At 35.2% G+C, this 27,903-nt stretch overlaps 1 protein-coding gene and 1 pseudogene across 1 annotated transcript in view; both read right to left on the bottom strand.

Moving 5' to 3' along the window:
• Positions 1-455: 455 nt before the first annotated feature.
• On the bottom strand, positions 456-5,121 carry LOC128013104 (cryptochrome DASH-like; annotated as a pseudogene).
• Positions 5,122-6,044: 923 nt separating this feature from the next.
• Positions 6,045-27,903, bottom strand: part of map3k22 (mitogen-activated protein kinase kinase kinase 22) — a 56,236-nt gene continuing 34,377 nt past the window's right edge. Inside the window, exons 9-18 of the mRNA XM_052595897.1 lie at positions 26,558-26,691; positions 25,446-25,519; positions 22,035-22,096; positions 19,273-19,344; positions 17,504-17,668; positions 15,753-15,901; positions 15,316-15,447; positions 10,765-10,894; positions 9,107-9,284; positions 6,045-9,015 (exon numbers count right to left, since the gene is read on the bottom strand). Coding sequence (XP_052451857.1) covers positions 8,787-9,015; positions 9,107-9,284; positions 10,765-10,894; positions 15,316-15,447; positions 15,753-15,901; positions 17,504-17,668; positions 19,273-19,344; positions 22,035-22,096; positions 25,446-25,519; positions 26,558-26,691 — 1,325 coding nt within the window. The 3' untranslated portion in view covers positions 6,045-8,786. The remainder of the gene's footprint in view (positions 9,016-9,106; positions 9,285-10,764; positions 10,895-15,315; positions 15,448-15,752; positions 15,902-17,503; positions 17,669-19,272; positions 19,345-22,034; positions 22,097-25,445; positions 25,520-26,557; positions 26,692-27,903) is intronic.

The following is a 27,903-nucleotide window of genomic DNA, read 5'->3' as shown; positions in this document are numbered from 1 at the left end:
CCAAAGAAAAGTCCTTGATATTCATGTCTCATAAATATGCTTTAAAGTTTGAGGGGGAAAAAATTGCTTTTACAGCGTTTCCCTCACTTTTTAAAAGGAAACTGAAACAGTTGGCACTTCTCACTTCCTTTTTCTGAATAAATGAAGAAAATATTCCTCATGTGCGCACTATTAAAGCTTTTCTTTTTTTCTTATAATTTTCATTATATCATCACAGTTTCACGTGATGAGAGAAAACTAACACACACACACACACACACACACACACACACACACACATATATATATATATATATATATATATATATATATATATATATATATATATATATATATAACCTTAAAAACAACTCGAAACCAAATTTTTTCATAATACTTGACTACACCAGGACATAGGGATTTATTAAGACCAGATATATATATATATATATATATATATATATATATATATATATATGCAAACAGTTCAAAAAAATGTCTTCAGAATGTGAGCAGCGGTTCCTGAGTGTGAAAACAGTTTCAGAAAGGGCAACACAAAGCCGCACTATTTTCCATTTCCCCTTGCTTCCTCATTCCACTGCGTAGCCGGTGGCCTAAACAGATGCCTTGTGTCTATTTGTGATGTCCAGCAGCAGAAAAAGCACTTTTCCACTACAAATTCTTATATTTGGAGAAGTAGAAGTCAGTGCCTCTGTCTTTGTGCTGTCTTGTTGTGTACGATGAGCCCTTCCTTCCTTTTGCTGGTGAACCAGACTGAAAAGATAAGAAATGACATTGTGTACTTTCTTTAAAAACAAGCTTATCTTTGTCCCTAATATTCAGTGATGTTAAGTTGCTACTAATCGTACTGATTTGTTGTTGATATGGTGACTCCACTCGGGTGCTGTGATGACAGGGGAAGGGTATGTTTCGTTGAGTGAAACCTGGGCTCGTGAGTTGCTGAGGGTTCAGGGGGTGTGAACATCCTCACCTTTAATTCCTTGAAGCTCTGGAACCCACTGTCGCACATAGTACCCCTTCACAGATACATCACAAGTGTCAGTGTAGGGTCAAAATATGCCTCATCATCCTGCAGCAATCTCTCAGACGCATTAGAAGTATGTGTAACTTCCTGTTCCACTTTCACTTTGTGTGAGTAAAGTGAAAAACATATTAAGAATATAATTCCCATAGGTTTAGGTATTAAAAGCAGCTTTTAATTTATTATTAATGGTCATTTTAATTAATTATATATGCATTTAATTTTTTTCTTTATATATATAATCTTTTTTTTTTTTATATATATATATCCACTCTGAGAAATCTTCACTGGATTAATAAGTGTGAAACCTAGACAACTACTCTCTTATTTTTATGTTCTATCAATAAGAATGCAGGTGTTTTTTGGTTTTATGTGGCATTACCGTAAAAGACCTGTAAAAACTACAACTTACGTTATTGTCATAGTCCAGTCCTTGTTTGATCATATTAAACTTCCTGTTTTCTCGTGGGTCATTTCCTATTCCAGCACTGTAGAGCCAATTTCCACAGTTGCTGCAGAAGTCATGGTCCACCTGACACCAATGAAAGACAATAGAGCGTCAAAAAGCAGAGAGCATCAACCCACTCCATCACACATAGCAAATGTTTCCTACCAGCAAATACCCAAACCACTCAGCACCCAGTCTCTAGTCTAAGCCCAAGTCTTTGGTTAAAAAGCTGGCCACTTATTGCAACCTCTGTTGGACATGAATCCTTTCAGTGCAAGCTCTCTCGTGTTTGCATCTACAAACGGCTCCCCAGTTCTCCCCTCTGAACTTTCACTTTTAATTCAGAGAAAATCTACTGAAATGTGGTTGAGTGATAAAATCAAGTACAAAATTAAGAACTGGTTAAAAAAATACTAGCAAATTCAAAGAGTCACGTTACCCTTCCATGCGCTGAACAATCTCATATCAGGACACATGCTTGTCTTGCAGACCTTGCAGATAAATGAGGAAAGAAACGATCATTAAAAAAATTAATTTGCTGATATTTAATTGAGCACTTAAATCTGTTTAACTGCATTATAAACACTCAAATGGGCAAAGAAAATAAGTAATCAATAAATGTACATGTTTTGCCCACCACATACACTACAGTTTGGGTCAGTGCGTTTTTTTAATTTGCAAGAAATTATAACTTTTATTCAGAAAGGATGCATTAAATTCATAGCAACAGTAACATTTGTAACAAGATGTTAACTGATGAACTGGAGTCGAGTGGATTATTGTGATGCTTTCATCAGTTATTTGGACTCTCATTTTGACGGCACCCATTCACTGCAGAGGATTTATTGGTGTGCAAATGATGTAATGCTGAATCTTTCCAAATCTCTTTGGATGAAGAAACAAACTCATCTACATCTTGGATGTCCTGAGGGTGAGTAAACTTTGAGTAAACAAATCAGAATTTTAAAGTGAACTATTTCTTTAAGTCATTTTTAGAAAACTGTAAGAAGAGGCCTCACGGTTTCCCAAAAGTAATGTTTCAGCCTAGCAAGAGCCTCAGTCTCTCCACCGCGGCCGAGCGGCAGTCCTCCACCGGCTCTGAAACCACAGACAGGAAACAGATCATGAATATTCCTTACTGCTTACCATAAAGTGAATTCTGTTTGTCTTCTAAATTTTCCTCTGAGGACTGTACAGTCATGTGAGAGGAAATCTCAGCGCAATTCATGTAATATTGCTATATTAAGAAAGAGGAAATATGAGGAACTGATTTAGCCTGGAGCTTTTCACCATCTTACTGACTGTGTCATGTTTTGTATCTTGAGATACTGTATGTACATCATGGTACCTGTCTGTCCCAGGCCTTCAAATGTCAGGATGGGGACCTCCTCAAGTCCAAGGGGAAGAGATTTAACCTGCTCCGGGTTGGAAAGGACAGGTCGCACTCTACCCTGTCCCTCAACTACTTTTCTAAACTGGGTGTAAATATCAGGTAGCCTAATAAAAGCAGCAGAAATTAGTAGCATAAACAGGAAATTCAGTCACACAAGTAATGTGCTGATCCCACATTGATTTGAAACTGAAACTGCAATTACTAATCAGATCCTAAAAACAGGAAGTTACAGCAGCAGTGGACCTGCAAAACAGCTTCCAGTACTTTTCTGTGAATTTTCCATAGGAAAGTTGAATGAGTTGTAGATAGGCTAAAGTAATCGTTTTTTTTATTATTATATGTCAGCAGCACTACAGTTCATTGTAATTAAAAAACAAAACAAAGAAAACTGTCTAGTTTTAAGCACAAAAGCAATGAAAAAATACATTAAAAAAGAATAATCTATGAATAAATTCTATAAAAAAAACTACTTAAGTTATGTGGTATTTTGCATTTTCAGATAATGGTTTTCATACACCTGTTTGATAAAATTATTGAAGTATAGTATAGGGAAGATTTTGTATTTATATTAAGATGTACTATTAAAAATGCAGAACTGAACTATTTTGATTACTATGTAGGAGGGGAAGGCACTGACCATAACAGTTCCATAACACTCTCGCAATTTTAACTATCCAAATCCCATGAAGGGATTAACTAAGGTTAGACTTAACTAATACTAGTGTCCTTATTGTTCAGTGACACTTTTAAGTAACTGACATAATTCTAAAATAAAATAAATTATAAATTTAAAATGGAAAAATTTCAAATTAAAAACTCTAAACAAAATGTTTAACTTAAAATAAATGAGAGCAAAATAAAATAAATATAAAAAAGAAACAAAAACTAATAAACGTATCAAACAAAATGATCAAAACTATTTTAAAATATTAATATATAAATAATAGTAAAATATTGTCCTACCCTCTAATGTGACTGAATGGCAGATCGTCTCTGTGGTAAAGTGTTGATCCCCAGAAAAGTCTGAACTTGGACTGTTTTGGCAGCAGAGGTCCTTTAGCTTCTTCTCCACAGACTTTTCCTCTGACGCCACCTGCAGGAAATAGACAGAAAGTGTCAGACTGCACTTTACATTCTCAACTTTCAGCACTATATGTGGCCATAGAGATGGCTGTTAATGGCTCTGAAACACACCTCCTCATGAAAAGCCACAGATGTGATTGAACCCAGCTGCTGAATCAAATCACTGACAACATCCTCCGGCTTCCCTTGTCTCACCAACAGTGTGCTGCACAAAGGCATTTAAATACATATTAATTGTAGAACATCAGTATGTGGAAAGAAAGTACATTCTGTGTGTAATGAAATTCCCACCTGCCCTGTTTCTTCAGTGTGGCCCTCAGGTCTTTCACACTGTCCAGGAGGTAACGGACCAGTCTTAGGGAAGTTAAAGTGTTAGGCGCCCTGGAAATTTCGTGGGTCGAAGCAGTAGAGGGGAATTATGTGATTGGCACTCCTTCAAGCCCAATGAAACACCTGAATGAATGAGGTAAAACAAAACCGGTTTGTCATGTTTTTCTAATAGGTCCAACAAAGCTCAACTTGTCAAAGCAAGCACTGCAGTTCATAGAATTAACATTTGTTTACTAATTGAACAGATTAAAGGTTTGCTAGGTGTCAAATACCTGCATACATATATTGCATGTAAACACTATCATGCAATAAATTACATTTAAATATAATTCAAATATTAGATATAATTTAATATTTAAGAAATGCAATTTTCATTTTTGTATTAAAGCTCTCCCCTTAATTAATTTGCAGTTGTAATAATTTATTATTTTTTACTTAGTTTTAAATGTTATTGCCAGAGAGAAAGCGAGGTATATACTATATAAATATATATTAAGAAATATAAACAGTATGGCCTGTTTTCAAAGACATGGTTTAGACTAAACCAGGATTAGGCCATAGTTCACAGGACAATTTTTTTTAGAAATGAGACCTAAAAAAAATACTAGTGTCCCTCTTGAGACAAATAAAAGGCATTGATATTTTTTAAGATAAACCAGTGCAAGTTTCTTTCAACTTACATTTTAGGCTGGGACTAAGTTTAAGCCTCGTCTTTGAAACCGGGGGTATATCTATTTGCAAGTTTAGTCCTCCATATAAGCGCGATGTGGCCACGCCCCTTACCTCGTTATCATGCAGACGCGGGTCGTTCCTCAGCAGACAAATGACCGTACGAGAAGCGGACATCCTGGAAATAGGTATTTTAAGACGTCTAATGAGGTCGTGTATATGTTGAGCATACAGACAGACAGAACAGCTGTGACTGAAAGTATCTCAGGGCATCTTTAGGTCAGGGTTGCCAGATTTTCATAGGAAAACCCGCCCAATTGCTACGCAAAACTAAACCAAACGCGTTTCCCCGGGGTTACCCAAAATTGCATTCCGGTGGGGTTCCCCTGAAAAGTCCAGGGACTAAACATCACTTTATTGGGTTTGCTTTAACCGCTGTCATGAAAAAACATCCCGCGGAAACTAGAGTGTTAAAGTAGCCCAAGACCGCGGACTTGGCAACACAGGTTACCAAACATGCAGTATGAAAGCGCACGTGCCCATATTACTAAACTCGCTCTGTCAATGAACTCTTAAAACAATGACTTAGCGTTAAACGTATTTAGACTAAGCTACAGTAAAAAATGACCAGGGACGTTTTCCACTGTATAACAAATATATAATTTATAACAAATTAATAACGATTATTTAATATGAAAAAGTAAAATAAAGCTGTTAAGGTTCAAGCTAAAACAATATATATATATATTGTTCAGACATGGCTGTCAGGTTTGGTAAAAAAATTATTCTTGATTTGAAGAATAAAAAAAATCCCCAGCATCATTTTTTTAGCAGATGCAACACTGTTTGATATTTTGTATCTAATGGAATAAGATAACCTATATGTATGAAATTCATTAAGTTCATATTAGTTATTTAAAGTGCATTAATGAGTCATTGACCACTGAAAGTTTAATTTTGCATTTAAAAATGATGCAAAAGATGAAAATCTGTATATACATTTGATAAGTTATTATATCATTATGCATTTGCTACTGAAAAGTTCATAACATTACAATTTTGTTTAAAACCAAATCGCACAGAATAAGCACAGAGGCTGGTTTTAGACAATAAATGTATTTATTCAAATGTACAAAATCACTGATAAATGTCTCCAGGCTTTTTCATCAAGGCAGCACAGAATTCTTCATTCATAGCCACTCAAAAACCAGCGTGGTCTGTTCACCCTCAGCTGAGATCATCTCAAACACAGACCTTTCCACAATCAGAACTGTAATAATATACTGTGACTAAGGTACTTTGTATATAGTGAAACATTATGACAGCTCGGTACAGTATGTATTTACAATACAATCCTCTTCAGTAAAAGATATTCAGTCCTTAACAGCATCAAAGCGAGATACTGAAACCATCTGAAGGACATCAGAAAACACATTCCACGGCTAAATGTTTTTAAAATGACTGACCTCTCAGAATAAGGGCATCAGAGAAGGCACTAATTGCATCATGAATTGCTGCTGGTGTATTTTTTAATTCAGAACAAAAAACAGCAATCATAAAATCAAGTGTTTAAAGTTTAGCATTTACATTTGGACACGATTAAAAAAAAGTCACCAGACAATGTATGTTTAAAGAAATAGTTAATCTAAAAATGTCATCCAATTCAACCAAGATGTAAATTATTTTGTTTCCTCATCAGAACAGATCTGGAGAAATTTAGCATTACATCAGTGAATGGGTGCCGTCAGAATGAGGGTCCAAAATGTATTAACTATGGATTTGTTTATAACAAATATTAAACACAGCAGCTTTTCTCTGCACTGTAATCATGTGAATTACTTCTGTGACATTTTTATCAGCTGTTTGAACTCTCATTCTGACGGCACCCATTCACTGCAGAGGATCCATTATGAGCAAGTGATGTAATGCTACATTTCATATGAAGAATCAAATTCAGATAGCCTGAGGGTGAGTAAATTCAGCAAATTTTAATTTTTGTGGGGTGAACTATTGCTTTAACTTTTTTTTTTTACACTGTGTTTATTTCATTATGATAAGGAAAACGTCTGTATATAAGCAAAGAATAGTTTGAGTCAACAAAACAAAGAAACTCACCATATAGGTAACAAAAACACAACACCGAACAGTTCTGAAGTGACCAAATTCATAATTCAATCATCTCACTCTTTGGTTGTATTCGACTGAGTGAACAGTACGAGAATGCTAACACACCAGCCGCAGTAGTCCTCTCTGGAATATTGCTTTGACACTTTAGGGTAAGTTTTATAATAATACAAAAGAGTTGGGTACTGTCATTCCAAACGTGAATTTATAAAAATGTAGAAAAATATCTCGGCTGATCATCCTATGTGCTCTATGCATGAGTCCAAGAGTGCAATGGGAATGTATTTACAGTGATTATCTCTGGGTAAAGAGTGCTTTAACTAAAACGTTACATAATATAAAAAAAGACGTGTTTATACAGTCTTCATTAGCTCAAAAGACATGAAAAAAATGACACATTTCTCTGTCTCATACCACTTTGGTGGTTGCATATGTCTTACTCTGTGTCTTTCTTATTTGGTTAGATTCTAACCATCAAACAACGTAATCTTAACAAAAAATTACTCGAATGAGTATTGTACAGTACATGTATCATTATAATTGCTCCATGAGGTCTTTTCTATCTACTTTCAATGACACTCAGGATTGGACCAAGGGGTAGAGAGATACATGAGCCATAATCAAAATCAACTCTCTTTTATGCCCAAATGAATTCTGTTAAACAAAAGACCACCTTAAAATGATACTCTAATACATTTGTGTCAAACACAGAGCGTATGTGATGTGTCCAGCAACCCCTGTTGTATCGCATCAGAGCGCTTGTGCTGGTTTCAAGTGCATCAGGGGATCAGATAAAGCCGACCGGCAGTAATGCATGTAAACTAAGCTATTGTAATCAGCATTGTTTGGGCCATTCTGTGCTAACTGCGTTGTATCAATCCCTAGACAAAGGCTCTGTCCCAAATGGCAATGACAAATAGGAGAGTCCATTCTAAAGAAAAAAATAAAATAAGATGTGTGGATGTTTTTAATAACGAATGTTATGGTTTAAAAAAAACTATTTAAAAATGCAATGAAAATGTCATGTGGTGTAAAAAAAAAAAAATAAATAAATAAAAAAAAATTATATATATATATATATGTATGAATACACACTGTAAAAAAAATATTTGTGATTAATGTGAGCTCATTTTTGTCCTGTGATTTTTACATATTAATATAATATTAATTAATACTATTTTATGTAATATTCATACACATAGTTTGAAAATATGTAATATACATTTACAGTGCTATAATTTGTTATATTAGCTTGACGGTAAATTACTAAATGATAATTAACACTGCTGACATTTGAAATCATTCTCTCTTCTGACTGCTATAATTAATCTTTCCATTTTATTGTTCCTCTATTGGAAAGTCATTTTTTTTTAAATGGGAATGCAGTTTAAAAGTTTACCTATGACAATAACTGCTTCTGAGAGCCTTGAAAATATAAAAAGGTTCTATTTAGCTCATCAAATTCTGTAGTTCTGAAGTCAAGTGCATCATTTGGGACAGGGCTCTGACTCTGATTAACAATATGGGAAGCGCTATCAGCGTCCATGATATTTGTCGAGCTGTGTTAGGGAGCTACACACCCCCTCGTTGTGGTCACGATTGTTCTCAGTTGGCTGGTTGGTGGGTTTCTCCGGACCCTGGAAGGCAGAGTGGTGATCGTCCGCGGGCAGGTGTGTGGTTTTCCCTAGGGATCCCAGAGACGTCCGGGATCTGTAGGATCAGAAGCTGCCCTGGACAAAAGGGTGGCTGAGAAGCCCCTCGGCAGTGGGCCGCCATTTCTCTTCCACAAAGATCTGCCGCAGGAAGTCCCTGCATGCGTCGGACACACTCTCGGGCAGGTTTGGCTTAGTCGGCTGGGTTGCGATCTTGAAAATGGCTGCCATTGCTTCATATTCAGCCCACGGGGGCTTCTGGGTCAGCATCTCTACGACCGTGCAGGCAACACTCCTGAGGAGAGAGAGGGTTATTCTAGTTAACTGAAACTCAACGAAATAGTATCTCAATGATACTAAAATACATCAAATGCAACCGATCTCACCAGATATCTGCTTTGCGTCCATAGCCTTCTCCGTTAATGACCTCCGGGCTCATCCAGTAGGGGGTGCCGGTGACCGATTTGATTCCCGTCCCAGACATGCAGATGGTCTGAATGCGCTTGCTAGCCCCAAAATCTCCCAGCTTCACATTTCCAGAGGAGTCCCTCAAGATGTTAGCGCCTGCGAGGAAACACGTGTAGATCGAGTTACATCGGTCGAGATGTTTGTCTGACCAATGATGACAACTGCATCAAATTATAAGCTGCCTATGGCTGATGAGGTTTGAAGCTTGAGACTAACTCTTAACTCCCACGCTTCTAGTCGGAGTGATTTTCCGTTGCTTTAGTCGCGTTGCCTGTGAGATTTGTGCTTGTTTGAGTCGTGACTAATTCCCGCCAGCCACAAGATTTCCACACCCTGGAAGTCTGACTGTACTGTGAATGGAAAATGAAGACGAACACGAGAGGAAGGACAGAGACTCCTTCCTTTGCAGCACGTAATTATTGTGGATATTTTCAATAGAGGATCTTCGGTTTATCATGGGAATGATAGAGACTGTATTGCTCATGTGTGCCTTGATAAAACTATGAATGTACATGTTTCACATGACAGTTTTGCAAGTGTATGTTGCTGGAACATTACTTGAACGTTTAAAGAAAACTAAAAAACATTTACAATTAATTTAAATTCTTGTTCTACCAATTAAAAAAAATAAACACATTTTGAACACTACATAAATCTACAATCATCCTTATATAAAAAAAAAAAAAAATACATTAAAAAAATTATATTGTAAAAAAAGAAAAATATAAATTGTTTAACACTGCATTATATGTTATTTAACAGTAAAATATATGAAATATCATATAAATTACAGTAAAAGTTCCTGTGTGATGCATCATATTACTATATTTTATATAAATAGTTTTGTTTCCGATTTTAATTATGTTTCTTATTTATAATATTATGATTGGTATGAACTGTCATTTAAGGTAAAAAGCAGATGTTGGTAGCTTGGAATATAACCATTATATCACTTAATGAAATATGCAGTCATACGTTGTAAAATATTCAAGCAGTAAACACAGTTTTTACTGTAAATTGATTTTTTAAAATATATATATTACATGTTAACACTATTTTTAAATGATATTTTTGAAAATTATATCTTTTTTTAATTTTTTGCATATCTTAAAACTTATTTTCGTGGAATGTTCTGCTTAAAGTGATTGCACCATGTTTCTTGAAAATAAATGTCACCTGATTTGCTATTGTTGATTGATTCATGTAATGCAATGACATTCATATAGAACATTTATAAGTGTCCAGTTTTTGGGCCCACATCTGCCTTTCTTAATAAACTGAGTGAATAAAGAATGTCCTTGTCTAATTGATGCAATGCTGACATTTTCTGGTAGGTAAATATCATTTACTGGCTGTTCATTTTGGTCAGAATTTATCCCTAAAGTTAATGCAAAACCTTTCCCCCTTGCTATTTTTGGCAATGCCTAAGGGAAGTAACACAAATCTGAACCAAACAAATGTTATTTCACCTAATAAGAAGGAATGTATTTGAGGTGACACTCTCCTTCAGATTTACATTACAAAGCAACAGCCCACTGTTCTTAGCTGGAGGTGATTTATGACTACTGCGATTTACCTTTGATGTCTCTGTGTACGATCATGTTGCTGTGCAAATAGTGGACTCCCTGTAGGATCTGTCGGGTGTACTTGCGGGTGACTTTTTCAGTCAGTGCTCCGTACGCCTTCAGCTGGTCTTTAATAGAGCCCTAGACACACATGGACACACAGATTAATCATACTGGACAGACAAGAGCTAAGAAGCCAGATACCATTTTCAGCACATGAAGTGTAAGCAAGTGTTTTATTCTCCATAAGCAGAAAGAACTGTAGAGGCTATGTATTTTTATTAGGAAACTTCAAAAACAAGCTGTCGGGATATGCATTGATAGGAAACATGAAAACAGGATTCAAACCTGTTTACAAAAAGACACAGTGCAAGGGAAAGGGGTTTGACCCCCTTCATGATATCCTCTTTATTTGTTGTTGTTGCAAATGTTGTACTGTATGTTATCATTACAGTAATACTGTATGCAGGGATGCAAACATTAATTATGTAAAAAGTACAAAGTATTAAAATTCACTGCTGAACTCTCATTTGTTGCTTTTTAAGAAGTGTGCTATTACTATGGTGTTTTTACTCGTGTGTGTGATTGCTTTGTCTACAACTAAATATAATGTCTACATATTTTATATTGTAATATATAAAGATGTATTAAATTATATAGAATATGATTTAAATAAAAAAAATTATATTTATTATTTCGACTAAGGTTCAATTTATTAACATTGGCTAATTGCATAAGTAAGCATGAATTAAAAATGAAAAATACTTAAAAATAAATTTTAATTAGTGTTAATTTCCACAAATCAAAAATTGTATCTGTTAATACTATTTAATTGACTTAAGCTAAAAAATAAACAACTTTATATTTTTATATTTTAAATTGTACAACAATAAACTATTTAACTATTTTAAGAACTATTTTTTATACTAACATTCACAAAGATAAATAAATACAAATAATACATACCAAATATATTCAAATAACATTTATTGCTCACTCTTACAATTATCAATGTTCTATTCCTTGTAATTATATAATAAAATATTTAATATTTAACAATCTAAAATATAATATGTAAACAATTATATAAATATAACATTTAATAAAATAATTTAATAATAGTTACATTTTCACTGTGTAAAATTACAATAAAGATATGAGTCTCGACTTGGTTCATCAAGTACATTTAATTACACTAATACCATATCATATATAATAATTATAAAATAATACATAACATTAAATAAGGACATCTGGAAGCATGGATATTAGAACTTTCAAATGATTAATCGCATACAAAATAATTTTTTTTGTTTGCATTATATATGTGTGTGTTCTCTGTATATTTATTATGTATATATTAATACACACACACAGTATATATTTTGAAAATATTCACATGTCTACATTTATATTCATATCATTAAATATTATAGTATATTTAATATATAAATAACATATTTTTCTGAAATATATACATGCATGTGTGTGTTTATATATACATGATAAATACACACACACACACACACACATATATATATATAGTATATATTATTTATATATTATATATATTATTAGTATATTTGGATGCAATTAATCACAATTAATCATTTGAAAGCACTAATGCATATACTTTTTCACAGCATTATATTATATTATATTATATTATATTATATTATATTATATTATATTATATTATATTATATTATATTATATTATATTATATATTATTTGTCGTAAAGCAGTGTGTCAGGAAGTCCCACTCAGATGTGTTCACAAAAGTGGAGCTGGAAGTTTATGGTGTATGGTAATTTATTTATTTTTTTACTTTCTGGAAAAACAGATCATAGTGCCAAATGTTTCTCACATGTGACTGTTTCTTTGAAACACTGGCCCAAGCAAAGTTCATATTTCCTCAGCTTTCCTGTTTACACCCCTCGCCGAAGAAACAATGTCTCCTCAAGGACAACATCGTGAAACACCTGTGACGCAAACTACAATAACAGAAACCACAATGCCTTTCAAGCAATAATACATTTGCACAGCTCCTTCAAAGTATTAATTTTTTATTATGAAGTATCACAATGTCCTTTTCAAGTTATTTAAAATGAAACAATGTGTACCGCATATGTAATCCTACTGTAATACTCTCCTACAGGCTCTAGCGATCTTCTGATCCCTCATTATGCAATATATTTCTCACCTCACGTAACCCTATTCCACATCCTACTCATTCAAACTGGTTCTCTTTGTCTGTTCCCTTCACCTCTGCTCTTATCAGGACGCAGCAGTGCTGTGCAGAGGCTGGTGGCTTTGGCTCTGAGCAGCGATGGATCTGTTTGCCAGAGACCTTGGTGAAACATTCCCCTTTACCAGACAATATGTGACTAAGACACCGCGAGTCTGTGCATATTAAAATGGAGCTGACGGATGGGACAGACCACGTCTGACGCTCGTTAAGACACCCATTTGCAGAGAAAATGAACTCGTAAAGCCGTGCGGTTGTGCTGACAAAGAACACTGTTGATACGTTCGAGCCAAAGACATTTTGGAGAGGGTTTGCTTATTATTTGGAAAGCGCAGATTCATTGTAAGTTTAACCATGTCATTTTCTTAAAACACAAAGAGACACTGAGACTGTGGCCAGTAACAGTTGTTGTTGTTGTTTGTTCACACAGGCTATCCATGTTTTTTAAAACCTGATTCTGTCAAGTAAGTTAGACAGGGTATCAATACACATTTCCTGATTCAATTTGATTCTGATTCTGTTGTTTTATTTGGATTCCAATTTCAATTTAATTGGATTTGAAACTGATTAATTGGTCGATTTTGCTTACATATAAATGAACATTTGTAGTTCAAATGGATTCAAACCAGTAACTCATCTTTTCATTACAAGAATTGTTTCATAGAAGATCTCATGAGATCTATCCACTGCTTTTGACATGGTTAACCACCAGATCTTCCTGTCAACCCTATCGGCATTAGACCTCTAAGGAACCGCACGCCAGTGGTTTGAGTCTTACCTCTCAGATATGTCTTTCAAAGTATCTTGGAAAGGTGAGGTGTCCAAATTGCAACATCTAACTACTGGAGTGCCTCAGGGCTCAGTTATTGGACCACTTCTCTTCTCTGTCTACATGGAATCATTAGGATCTGTCATTCAGAAACATGACTTTTCATACCACCATTTGCTAATGACACTCAACTCTACCTCTGGTTCCATCCTGATGATCCGGCGATAGCTGCTCGCATCTCAGCTTTTCTAACAGACATTTCTTGCTGGATGAAGAACCATCACCTTCATCTCAACCTTTCCAAGACAAACTGCTTGTGGTTCCAGCAAACCCTCTAACTCTACCCCTCTCTTTTCTAGTTCTATTCTTAAAAAAAAAACATGTCCCTTTAAGACTTGCACTCTATTCATTTGCTGCTTGTTTTCAAAAAAAAAAAAAAAGCTTTCTAATCTTTTGTATTCTATCTGTTTTCTTTTCATGTATTATACAATTAACAAAAGCAAAAAGACCTCTAACAATAGCTTGCTTTATTCTTTTTCTATTCTATCTCTCTTCTTTTTATTTATTATATTATTTAAAAATCCCTTGCTACGTGCACTGTGTTAAGCTAGGTGAGACTTGTTATAGCACTTGCATATCATTGCTCTTTTGTTGATTTTGATTGCTTCCATTGTCCTTATTTGTAAGTCGCTTTGGAAAAAGCATCTGGTAAATGACTAAATGTAAATGTAAATGTAAATAAGAGTTGTCTCAAGAATCAGGGTAAAATGGTCACACTGTATGTTCTTAGAAGAACCATTTCACAAGAGTCATTTGTGTGTAAATCAGGATAAACTATCTGTGCTGTATATTTTGATTTACTTGTCATTTATTTATGAATTTGGATACACCAGTCTTGCTTTATGTATGACTCATTAAAACATTAAAACTGGTTCATAAGAATAATTTTTCATGAATCAACATACACTTTTCTTGCTGTATTTTCTGAATTACTGAAAAAAACAACTGGTTTATAAGAGTCACTTGTATATTAATCAGGCAGGCTACACGGTTCATCTTTTGATTCACCGAAAATAACTGGTACATATAATTTGTTCTTGAATCAGGGTACACTGGATGTGGTTTGTTTTGATTCACCAAAAGCATCTCTTTCAAACAAGTTTTGTTTATGAACCAGGCTACTCTGGTAATGCTGTATGATTCGCTAAATGTAATGTCTTGATTCGCTAAAATTAACCGATTCATAAAAGAGTAACTTGTTCATTGATAATAAAGATTATCAATGGAAAGTGAATAAGAAGCATGTTGTTGTACTAAAATAGTCCATGCAAAAGTACTAGTATGGTGAATTTACCCAAAGAATGTTTTCTTATTCATTCCACAGTATGCATGAAGTCTACATTAAATTACAAAAATACTGAAAATAACAAAAAAAATGAGGGGTTGAATCTAATGTTTGCGAGTCATTCTAAAAGTAAATATCTCCAAATCCCTCCAATGAGCTGCATCAACACAGAGCAAACACAAACATAACTGTATACACACCCCGGGCATGAATTCCACAAAGATGGCCAGCTTTCTCTGCACTGGATCACGCGAGCAGCCGTAGTACTGCACGATACGGTCGTGACGCAGATTCTTCAAGAGCTGGATCTCACACTCCAGTGCATTCACTTCCTGTGGAGACAGACGAGACACGAGTAAGCACAACATCTCTACAGAGCATAAATACAAGGGCTGGGTAAAAATATCGATACCTCGTTTTTAATTTACTCTCATTCTCAATCTTTCAGCAACAAATAATCATGACTAAACATGGTAAGTTAAAAGAAAGTACTGCTCCTGATGTGTACCCAATATAATCTATATAGAATCAAATCAAATTTAAAGCTTGTGAACGAGATTTGAATCGAATTGTGAAATTGGTTTCAAAACCCAGCCCTAATAAATACTGCCATCATCTGAGTCCACTTCACACTTACCTTGCTGGTCTCCTGACTCTCAGGGTCAAAGGGCACCTGCTTGGCCGCCAGCTCGCGTCCCGTATCAACATCGTAGCAGAGGTAGACCTCTCCGAACGCTCCCCGACCGAGCAGTTTCCCCTGACGCCAATTTACAGGAGCCCTTGGGGCTGAGGAGGGTAAGAAGAAACAAACCAGAAAGTTAACCTCACCACCAAACCGCAGACTGTAACTTAAACCAGACCAAATCACTCACACAGACTCGCTGACGACTCCGAGTCAAACCGCAACTGCATTACTACACAGATTTACACTTTCAGATTTATATGCAACTGTTCCCCTCTCAGGCAATAAACTAGGATTTCAATGAACAGAGAGGCAGAGAGTGAACTACTGGCAGTCGCTGCACGTTATTATAACTTATATTCAAGACTAAATATTAAACACCTGAATATTACTTCTTTAAATCAAGGCCACATCGAACTGAAGCAAATCCTTCAGGGTGTGTTTCTTTTTCTAACACTCTAATCTTTTTTATGACTCTGATTGCTATCATGAGCCACACACACACACATAATCATACAATCTGTGTCTGCTGCTATTGTCCTATAAACATGCTGTATGGATCTAATCATAGATAGACGAACTTCAAGTCTGGATGCAGTTAAACTACACCCAAGTCTGAGAAATACCAGTCACCAGTCAAGATTTACGCATCTCTTACGCATCTCATTTCCCACTTATTCTATGATGGACACTTTTGCGTCAGCATTTACGATCATTTTAATCAGCTTAGTGTTCCTATAAGGACATTTGACATGAAGCTATCTGAATAGTTTATGGAGGCACTGGGGGGAAAGAACCCGCAGGCAGACAGTAGAGACGAGCATCCATGTTCATAAGTCAAACTCAGGCGCCCGTCCTGGATTCCTCGGAGGGAATGGAGCTGATTAAAGAACCTGTTTGCAGACTGTATGGCTCAAACACACAAGAGCACAGCACAAACCACGCAGAGCTGGGTTTATTTATCATCTCTAGTAGAGGAGGGAAGTATGAACAAGATCGAATGTTAACAATGTATATATAATTATAGTTTCTTTCTCTATGATTAAAGCTCACTGAAAGAGATTAGTTACAGATTCTCTGATTTGATTAAATTCTAATTCATTTTACGTTTCAGTTAAAATGTCCATTTTGCGTTCACATTCTTAAATTCAACAGATTTCTTGTCACTACTGCTGTAAATTATACAGGACAGTGTTTTAGACTGATACAAACAGTTAACTCAAAGGAAATCCTTTAGACCTAGTCATGAAATGAACTGGCTCATAAGAGTCATTTGCTTGTGATTCAGACTACACTGGTCGAGCTATATCTTTCTGATTCTCTAAAGACAACAGTTCATGACTTGCTTGTGTATTTAACTGATCATGTTATTTTTTTTGCATGCAGCATGCAAGGACAATTCAATAGAAATACGTTTTTTGTCACTATTTTGCGTTACAGTCTTTTTTTAATCATGCTACATTTGATATGCACATCAACTCACATTGTTAACTCAGGTTAAATATGGTTTCTTTTGCTGTGGTGCTACAGATTCAGCCACAGCAGATGGCACTTAGAAAGCAGCTGCACCGAATTGTTCATGGCTATACAACAACCAGACACTTCTGGACTGAAGGCAAGTGTGTAAATGTGCTTTATAATGCTTTCTTTTCTAGTGGTCGGCATAAGTGTCCTCATGTGTATGCATGTACTGTATGTGCTCTTACATTTAGGAGTGCTGCGTTGGCTGTTTTTCTCAGTCCAGCTGATGGAGTGTGGATCTCCACTGTACAGCAAGGTGCTTTCTCCATTATAGCTGCGCGTACGGCTGGACGGGACCAGCTGAAACAGGTTCTCTTGAGGCATAAAGCTTCGAGGGAAGGTCCTTCGACCTGCATACAAACACATTTTAGGCGCACATGATACAAAATACAAATACAACAAAGAGTTTTGACCAATAAACTTCCAAGATCTTTTTGGAGACTTCCCCGTTTTTATTCTATTACTGAGTGTATAAAAGTTGTATTAAAAAGATATATCTACAGTAAGTTGCATTAATAAGTTACATATAAAAAATTTTTATTATTATAAAAATGTGCTTGATATTTCCAAGTTTCCCAATTTTAATATACATGTGTACACATTTAATTTTTTAAGTTTATATATATAGTATGTAGAATAGCACTACCAACATCAAGATCATAGGTTTGACTCTCAAGGAACACACATGATACATTGTTACCTTAAAAACACTCACATTTGCTTTGGTAAAAGCATCTACCAAATGCACAAATGACATTTCCTATTAACTAATTAAATCTTTGCAGAATTCATATGTTCTGAATCATCTCTTCATGCTTTAAGGCTCATGAAATCAACATGTCCAAGCATCTTGACATTCCTCTTCCTCCCATTCCCTAATTCTCTCTCTCACGCTCTTCTTTTCCTTTCTTTCTCATTTCCTCCATCAAACTTTCCACAAGGCAGGAAGCTCATCCCACTACAGTGTTTTGCAAAAGTCAGTGTGCCCCATCAGGGAAAACACAAATAACACACACACACACACACACAGACACACACAAAAAAGGTCTTTAATACATTTCTCGAGTTCTGGTGAAACTCAAATCATGTTGACCGTATGCACATCTTTATCTGCCTCCAGCACATCACATAATGTAAGGAATTTGTAATATCACTGTTGAAAATATGAGCACCTGTGTAACAGCATCAACTAGCCTCCTAGATGAAAATGGGTTTTGTATTTTGGTTGTGGCAGACTGACAATATATGGATGTAGGCTGCAAATGCATGTTTGATTCCAAGTAGAAGAATCAGCAAGAACACAGTCCTGTTCTGTGCCACTGAGCAATGCCCTCCACGCTAACACAGCCCAGAGGGACGCTGCATGCAATTAGCGAATTGTGACTAGCTTTGGATAAGAAAGCATCCGCTAAATGTTAACCAAAGAATTAATTTACTAATTAGGCGCTCTGGGAATTGAGGAGAGGCTCCAAATACCAGACTGAAGTTTTTGCTCTTAACACCCTTTTTCATGCAGACTTGCATCGTTACTTTGTTTACAAATAATGGTGTAATTATAATAGAGAAACATAACATAAGTGATACCATTTGTTTAGAATAAATTAATCAAACTCAGACAGAAACTACTAACTATCATTGCATTTTTAGAAATTGTCAGAATTAACCATGACTATATATATAACATTATCAATTATACATTATACTATTTATTTATTTTTAGATGTAATTATTTATTTGAAAATAATATACAAAGCAATAATAACTATAGATTATAACACTTTGCAGCATCATGAACTTTGGCCATTAAACTTGCTTTACATTTAAGCTCTCAGTTAAGTCAAAAACAAAATAAAAAAATTGTTCAGAAATAATTTTAAAATAATTAATGACATAGACACAGTCACTGTTTTTACAGTTGTAAATAGCACAGTTGTTCTGGTAAAGGAAAGCTTACCGTCACCGTAGTCTTTACTGCGGCTGGACATGTGGAACTGGCGTGGGAAGGTCCCGTGTTTCCCGTGACGCCCTGCAGGTGGAGCAGTTACATACAAACCGGTCAGATGCACGCTTGACATGACCAGTGGTGTACAACAAGCATTTCATCTCCATTCACAGAAAACAGCAAATATTGATAATGAAACTGATTAGAGTATTTGATATTAAGATACGTGACTCGTGTGCGTGCAGTCACTTGAATAAACTGAGGGAAACCTCATGAAATCAGATAAGCAGGGCCTGCTGTAGTGAGAAGCTCTTTACTTCATTCATTCAAAGCGACAAAACTAGAACACTCCCATTACAAACACCTGAGCTGTCTACTGCACTACAGAAAAGACGGCTATGATACTGAAGTTAAGGACATGTCCAGCTTATGTGAAAAGGTTCAATGTGGCTGAATCTATCCAATGTTCTATATATATATATATATATATATATATATATATATATATATATATATAAGCAATTATTAGCAGTCTATTCTAATGCAAACCCCCCCCCCACCCCCACCCCCAAATAAATTAATAAATGTTATTTGCATTAATGTAAACCAAAATCTTAATTAATTACATAAAATAATACATTTGGATAAATCTCACAAAGAGAAAAAAAAGGAAATTTCCCATGTATATTTTATAGATTTCATTCCAATATATAATTTCAGTTATAAGAAAGAGTTTTTTTGCAATATAATAGATTACTAGCACACACACACACACACACACACATATATATATAAATGCAATTCTTAGCATATCACTATCCTATATATATATAAATATTTATATACACACACACACACACTCATATTTACACACACACACACACAAACATACATATATATATATACACATGTTAATAATAATAATAGACACGTTATTAACTGCCATGAAAATAATGCCAAAAAAGCAATGTTCCTCCAATATAATATATATATGAAGGCATTGTGAGTCACCCATTTGTCCTCTAAATAAAGCGACTGAAAAAAGATTAGAATGTAAGAAAGAAAGTGAAGGACGGGAAAGAATGAGGAGGACAGAGTAAGTGGCTGTGCGTAAACTAGTTCGCAGGGCTGCTTGCTAAAAACACGAGTGCTGCGTTCTGACGCTGCATGCAATTGAAAGCAGCTGTTGAGCGAGTCGACTGCCTCCCCATGTGTTGTTTGCAGCCCGTCTCCCAGGGAGACCCAGTGATTTGCTCTGTTTAGAAGCAGAGTGCAGAGTGGAAAAATCTACTCACAAGACAAGAGGAAAAAAAAAAGCGTCCTGCTCTCTATGGACAAATCCTCAGTTTTGGGGATCTGAATGCATGTATGAGTGTGCTCAGCCTTTAATGGAAAGACACGCACGTTGTCAATATCATAGAGCTCTTTTTATTCCATAACAGACAGAGATATAAATGGTTTGTGCGTAAAAGGGAAAGTTTCTGTGAAAAGTGTTTTTGTGCATGTGTGTGTGACTGGCCTCCCTCTGTTGGGGAAGATTACTATCTCATTATCAGGCAGGCCTGCTCTATTTGATCGCCGCTCAAGAGGAAAAACAACAGAGGGAGAGCTGGGCATGAGCATGAGAGCTGGAGAGAGTGAGAGTGACAGAGCAAAGGAGAGACAGAGAATACTAACCAGGGAAGGACAGGAGAGAAAATCTCCTTGTTTAACCACTCCAGTAACTTTCAATCTCTCAGCACAGCAGAAGAAAAGGAATGAAAGGGAAAAAGGAGAGAGAAAATCTCATTCACTCCCCATCAATACAGGTTTATAACTCAGTGAGCTGCCTACAAAGACAGACTTTTCAGATTGAAAAAAAAACGAAAACATTTTCTTAATATTTTTCTTATTTTGAAGTATAAATATCTAAGTATCATTAAACCAAGATAAATGTAATGAAAACAAACATTTTAAATTGTTATAACATTTCACAATATTACTATTTTCACTGTATTCTTGATCAAATAAATGCAGCATAAATGAAAAATAATTTTTTGGAAACATCAAAAAATATATTATTCCAAACTTTTGACCAGTAGTGTGCATGTACATATATGTTTCTATTATAAAATTTTGCTTAATTAATGCTAAACAAAATATTCAAAAGAGATAATAATATTTTTTTAAATCAATTTCTTAATATGTTTGTCTTATTTTTAGTTTAAATACCTAAATGTCATTGAAGCAAAATAAATGGAATTTTTTTTAGAATGGAATTTTAAAATGGAATGAAGTAAAATATTTTATAATTATGTATATATAATAGCATTTAAATATACTATTTTCTATATTATTATTCTAATATTTTGTGTTCAATTAAAGGTATTTATAATAGTACACTAATATATTATACTATATACTATACCAATTTTGACTCAAATCTCCCATGCACTTCCAAAACAAGGTCCTGTGCAGGGCACCAAATTAGTCACTAATGAGGCTCCATTTCTGTTAGGATGCTCCCTTAGAAGACAGCTGCCTATCTAGGCAGTAAACATCAAAGCAGCTCACTGTGTTTGGAAACAGAGGTACAATCACAGCCACATTCAACACGACTGCAAATGTACGGTCTTGTTTTGACGTGACACCCCACTGGCAACACAGAGTGACCACAGCCAACAGCTCTCTATGCTTCTGTCATAGAGAACCAGCTGTATAATGGAGCCGAGACCTTTAAAACAAGCCCACAGCTCTAACACAAATCCATATTCACTTGCTCATGTCAATCTCACCTTTGTATTCATAATTGAGGTTCAGGTAATTGTTGTCCCGGTTGTTCTGGGAGAATGGCGGGCTGTGGAAACACAAGGAGAAGAGGAGGAGGGTTATTTTTGCCTGTTACTCCCCTGTGTGCAGTGGTGAGGTCTGCCTGGCCTACATTCCTACACTGCACAGTCCCCGTCGTGCCAATGTGACCGCCTGCCACCTGTCGTTACTCTGAGGATGGAGGTTTTCTTTACCTGATATCTGACCCCACATGCTAACATCTGACCATTCATCGGGGTTTTGCAAACTTTTGAATAGCGCAACGAAAGCGTTATGTGTCAGTCAAACGTAGGGACTCCCAAGTATGTGGACATGTAGGCCACTATCTTTTCAAATTATAAGCCATTTTGCTTTCATGTGGAGATTACACTAGATTTTTAGTATGTGAAAATATTTCAGACCCCAGAACATATATGAGCAACATGATACGATGTCATGTTCCAAAGGCTTTGGATTTGAATAAATAAAAAATAAACACACTATACTCTACACAATCTACACTTTATACTTGGTGTCAATAAGATTTAGTTTTTTTACATTAACATTTATATTACATTTAGTCATTTAGCAGACTTTTTTTTCCCAAAGTGACTCACAAATGTGAACAAGGGAAGCAATCAAAATCAACAAAAAGAGTCATAATATGCAAGTGTGTAATAATATGCATAGCCTAACACAGTACATGTAGCCATTTTTTTGTTTGTTAATGATATAATAAATAACAGGAAAAAAACAGAATAGAAAAATAGTAGAGAAAGCTAGTGTAAGAGAGAAAGCTTTTTTTTAAACAAGCAGTTAGAAAACAAATAAAGTGTTTGGTTTTTTTGCATTCAAATGATCAAAAGTAACAGTAAATACTTTTATAATATGTAAAATATTTGCTGTTTACTGCCCTTTAACTTTTAAACAGCAGTATAGGGTTGGGGTTAGCATATTCTTCAGAATGAATCGATACTTTCGCTCTCACACATTCGGATTCTGCATTTAATTTGGTTTTTAACTCAACTGAATTTGCATAGAAGAAAAAAAATCATAAAAATTATATTTTTGTGTTCTCAGTTCTCAGTGATGCCTCAGTTACGCAAAAAAAATAAAATAAAAACAGAAACAGATTAATCCTATTTTCCAGGCAAACAAATGACTAATTCCAATCTGCCATCACTCGCTCAGCTGTGAGTAGTTAGACAGCAAAGGTTATCTTTTTTTTTTTTTTTTATCAATGTGAGCTGTAGCTGGCATTGATTCACAAAACAAAGAGGCTCTAGCACATGAGGATGATGTAAAAATGACACTGATCTCGCCTCTGCCAATCAAGATGTGTGCTTAAAGTCAACATAAATCAGCAAACCGCTAACATGTTTATTTGAATAATATGCATTTCGGTGTGAAAAGGGATAATCAACAGCCTGAAATGACAAGCAATCCTTGATTTTATCCTTTTAAAGGGGCGGGGTCTAATAAGAGGACTTGATGATGTCAACAGAATTATAAAGTCATTTAAGAGGTGGAGCAATATTTTTATGAAATATTGCAGGAATAACATTCACAGAGAAACCTCCAGAGTAAATACGTTTAATTAAAAAAGTCATTTGGAAGGATTTCGATTTTAATGTTGAGATTAAGACGCAAAAACCCCAGTTGCAGCTCATCTCGCAGGAGCCATTTACAAAAAAAAAAAATAATAATAATAATAAATACGCTTTTTGAATTCTTACAGGCAAGGTCAATAAAAAAGAAGTCATGAGTTAATGTTAAGAGAAACATAAAGTGATTGTTATTGCCCTGACCCTGATATCCCTGTTGGACGGTGACGTCAGTGCGGAGCGGGGGGATCGGCGAGACCCCGGATAATGGGCACACACACCCGTAAGAGGGGAAAAATTTCCATGCACATGTTTCCTGCCATTGTTCTGAGAGCTAAAAGCCAGATAAGGCTTGTGCAGGTAGCATGGCTTTCCTTTCTCTTTCCCTCTCTCTCTCTCTCTCTCTCTCTCTCTTTCACACTTTCCTGTCTTTCATTCTCACTCTTTTTTCCCCTGTGTTTTTTTCACAGTGCATTATTGACCAACTCTTTTTATAACAATAGCACACAGGAAACAGAGAGCAGAATAGATTGGTGAGATCAACCCACTCTCTCTCCATCTTCCTCTCTTTCAGTCTCATTCTTTCTCCCTCTCTGAGCAGAGCAGAGGCGGCGAGCACTGATAGCACTGGAATCCAGGCGTCCTGATAAGTAAGCTGTCGCCATGGTGACATCAAGGGCTTCCTGGTAGGCCTCCGTGACGACCTGATTCCATTTCCTCTCTGGGCGGCTGGTACGTTTATCAGATGTCCCTACCCGTAATTATTATAATATTCTCTTTAAATGTGAGGTGAGTAATTGTTGGAACATAAAAAAAGTCTTCCGTTGTCCAAAAAACATTCTTCCATTCAAATGCAGAGACAAGTATAAATAAGGCATTTTTTAGTTTGATTTCATCTAACTACTAGTAGTGACGTTCCTAAACAACATTTTTTTAATGTGACTATTTCTGCTGTTTTTAAAACAATTCCCAACAGTTAGTAAATCTGTGAGACTATTTTTTATATTTTAGTTGCTAAATACTGAAAACTAAAGAAGAATTAAAAATAGAAAAAAATTAATTACATTAAATTTGGAAAAACAAACACTAAAACAAATAAAATATGACTCCAATAAACTAAAAAGAAATGAAAAAAAGATAAAAAAAAAATTTTTCAGTTTTTTTTTCTTTTTACAAAATTCCATAACATTATTTCAATAATGGCACCAGAAAATACTAGACATTTAAAACCAAACGTTTAAATGTTATCAGTTTACACACTAACTTTTGTATTTTTTGTACAAATTTTTAATTTAATGTTCGTCTTTAATTTTATTTCAGCTTTATTTCAAATAATGATTCAGATAATTGTAGTAATAGTTTTAGTATTATTATTTATTCAAAAACTTCAAAAAATGAATGAAATGAAATAAACATACAGTTCAACAAAATAAATTAAAAATTAAATCTCAATCCAAAAAACAAAAAAAGAGAGTAAAAATAACTTTCCATCACTATAGCTGCATGTTCAGTGTGTGCATTGTTTTTGAGATGATTCAAGTTTAAAAAACTGCTGTGCACCCTCTGACTGTTTTTGAAAAGTGCCATTGCAGTACTGCAAGTATTGCTGGCTCTTGTATGATAAATTGCTTGTGATGTGCCTCATTTGTAAGTCACTTTGGATAAAAGAATCTGCTAAATGTAAATACCAGGCTTTCTTAAACTCCATTTAGTAGGCTAGTCTTTTTTGAAAAATGTAGTCTTATACATCCCAAATACACAAGCAAGTTCACAATACAGAGGTGTTTGGCCCACCTGTCTAGTGCTTGGTCCAGTGACTGACAGCTGCTGGAAAGTGACCCATTCGCACTCCCAAACGCCTCCATAATCTACAGACAAAAAATAAATGACATAATTTCATTGCATTACATTTTTCATTATGGTTTGTGGATCTGAACCTTAGCCCTCGTCAAGACTGACGAACGATTTTCCATTAACTAATGCCTATAATACGTCCAAGCTTCCTTTTGCCCAGACTGTTATAAAGAGCACAGTTACACAGAAAAGTTGCTTTATACAAGTCAAAGTACAGGGCAAAAGAACATGAGAGAACTTTTCACACTTTGTAAACAATTATTTAATTAAATTATAATAATAAACTTGTGATACATCAGAAACACAATTCATCCACCAAGTCCACGAGGTCTGGTGTACCTCAAGGTTCTGTCTTGGGCCCTCTTCGTTTCACTACTTATATGTAAACAACTGTAAATTAATCAAACGGCATGGGTTTAACTTCCACTGTTATGCTTATGACATTCAGATTTATTTAAGCACACCTTCCACTTCAGTGTTTCCTTCCACTAAATTAAGAGCTTGCATCAAGGAACTCAATCTTTGGCTGGAGGGAAATTACTTTAAATTTAACTGGTAAAACTGAGGTAATATTAATTAGCTCTAAGTCTGCTGTATCTAAACTATCCGGTCATCATGGTATTCTCGATAATGGCGGAAGATGTTTACTTGGGGAAGAATTGTTGAATAAAGTTGATATTTTTATTTTCTTTGCGCACAAAAATTATTCTTGTAGCTTTGTAAAATTACGGTTGAAACACTGATGTCACATGGACTTACATGTCCTTAATCCATTTCTGGGTCTAAGAACATTTCAGTTGCATTGCTGTCTATGGAGGGTCAGAAAGCTCTCGGATTTCATCAAAAATATTTAAATTTTTGTTCTGAAGATGACCCTAACCCTTTAAGCTAATAATATTGCTACTAACACTCATAATCCAAGGTTAAAAGCAGTGTATAAGTGTGAATAATTGCTTAAAGTGTTATTTAAAAAGATGTGGTATGTGTGAAAGCACATTGTGAGAAGTCACTTTAATCAAAGCAGTAATCTCCAGCTCAAAACCAAGGCTTACATTGGAGTCGAGCATTTCTGGGATGAACTCTCCTTCACTGTGGATGCTGGTGTAGGACCCCTGCCGAGCGATCTGCTGTTGTTCTTCTGGTACGCTGCCCGGAGGAGGTGAGGTTCGGCCTGTGTTCAGAGATCCTGCAGACAGACAGAGTGAGGTTAGCATGACACATCACACAGTCTTAAGTAAAAAAAATAAAGTCTGGAATAGTAATACTTCCACAGCAACTAATAACAGAGTGCAGGATGGCAGAAACAAAAAGAAGTCGAGCAGACTGAAGTGCATAATAACTGGGATCAAGGGGGTAGTTTTGGTTTGAACATTGGGGGGGTTGAAGTGTGAACTGTTTGACTAGAGTCAGGGGTCATGCTCACTCATGAGGTTTATTTATTTGTTTGTTTTCTTATATATTTATTTTGGTGAAATTGTATTTTGTGCTATCATCTATGCAAAGTTGGTGCAATAAAGTACCATCATAGTTAACAATTACTTGTTTTCATGGGATATATATATATATATATATAGTAAAAACAGGATATTGTTTAATACTTTTATAATTTAAAAGAAATGTTTTATATTTTTATCTTAAAATATAAAATAAAATATTTTAGAAAGTGACCCTTTTCTCAGTCTCTATGAATAAAACAGGCTGTTTTTGTAATTGTACCTTTAATACTACTATACAAGTAAATTATGTTCGAGACAGTGAATGTGGGAGGTTATGTTTATGTTCTAAAGAATGTGATGTCATAACCATGAAATGTTTGCATTTAAAAAAAGCATCTAGCTTTTCATGACATTGCCTTTGTAAATGCTATTTTTATTAACCAACTGCATAACATCATATAAACCATCTGCAAAGCATGCTATGTAGGCAGTGCACAAGTATTTCTCCTTCACCCCATTATGATGACAAATGCTGACTGCTCTGACACACTGAAATCATTAAAAACACATCCTTGACATTCAGCCAGCAGAAACCTACAACCTCCATCATTCCATTTGAAACGGGAAGCAAGCTATCTCCTCTCTCTCGTCTCGTTCTCAGGTGTGAAAACACAGCAATGGTGCCAAACAATGAAAAAAAAGGTGAGAGGGTGAGAAAGAGAGTGCGTCACTGAGCTCTTTTATCTCTGAAAAATGCTTCGCTCTATACACGCTCTAAATAATATTCATGTCATGAACCTCACTTCTCACTGTTTATTGCCTGCTGAATACTTTTAATGACCTGATCAGACCTACATCTAATTAATATTACCTTACGAAGAAAAAAAAATGCAATGCTCCCAGATTTAAAACACTTGCATATGAAACTGATTACAAACAAACATGTTTTGTGTCATTAATGT

The sequence above is a fragment of the Carassius gibelio genome, chromosome B24 (genome assembly GCF_023724105.1).
Source record: "Carassius gibelio isolate Cgi1373 ecotype wild population from Czech Republic chromosome B24, carGib1.2-hapl.c, whole genome shotgun sequence".
In the NCBI taxonomy this organism is placed as follows: domain Eukaryota; kingdom Metazoa; phylum Chordata; class Actinopteri; order Cypriniformes; family Cyprinidae; genus Carassius; species Carassius gibelio.
The sequence above is the reverse complement of the archived record's forward strand: the minus strand, read 5'-3'. Positions and strand labels throughout refer to the sequence as shown.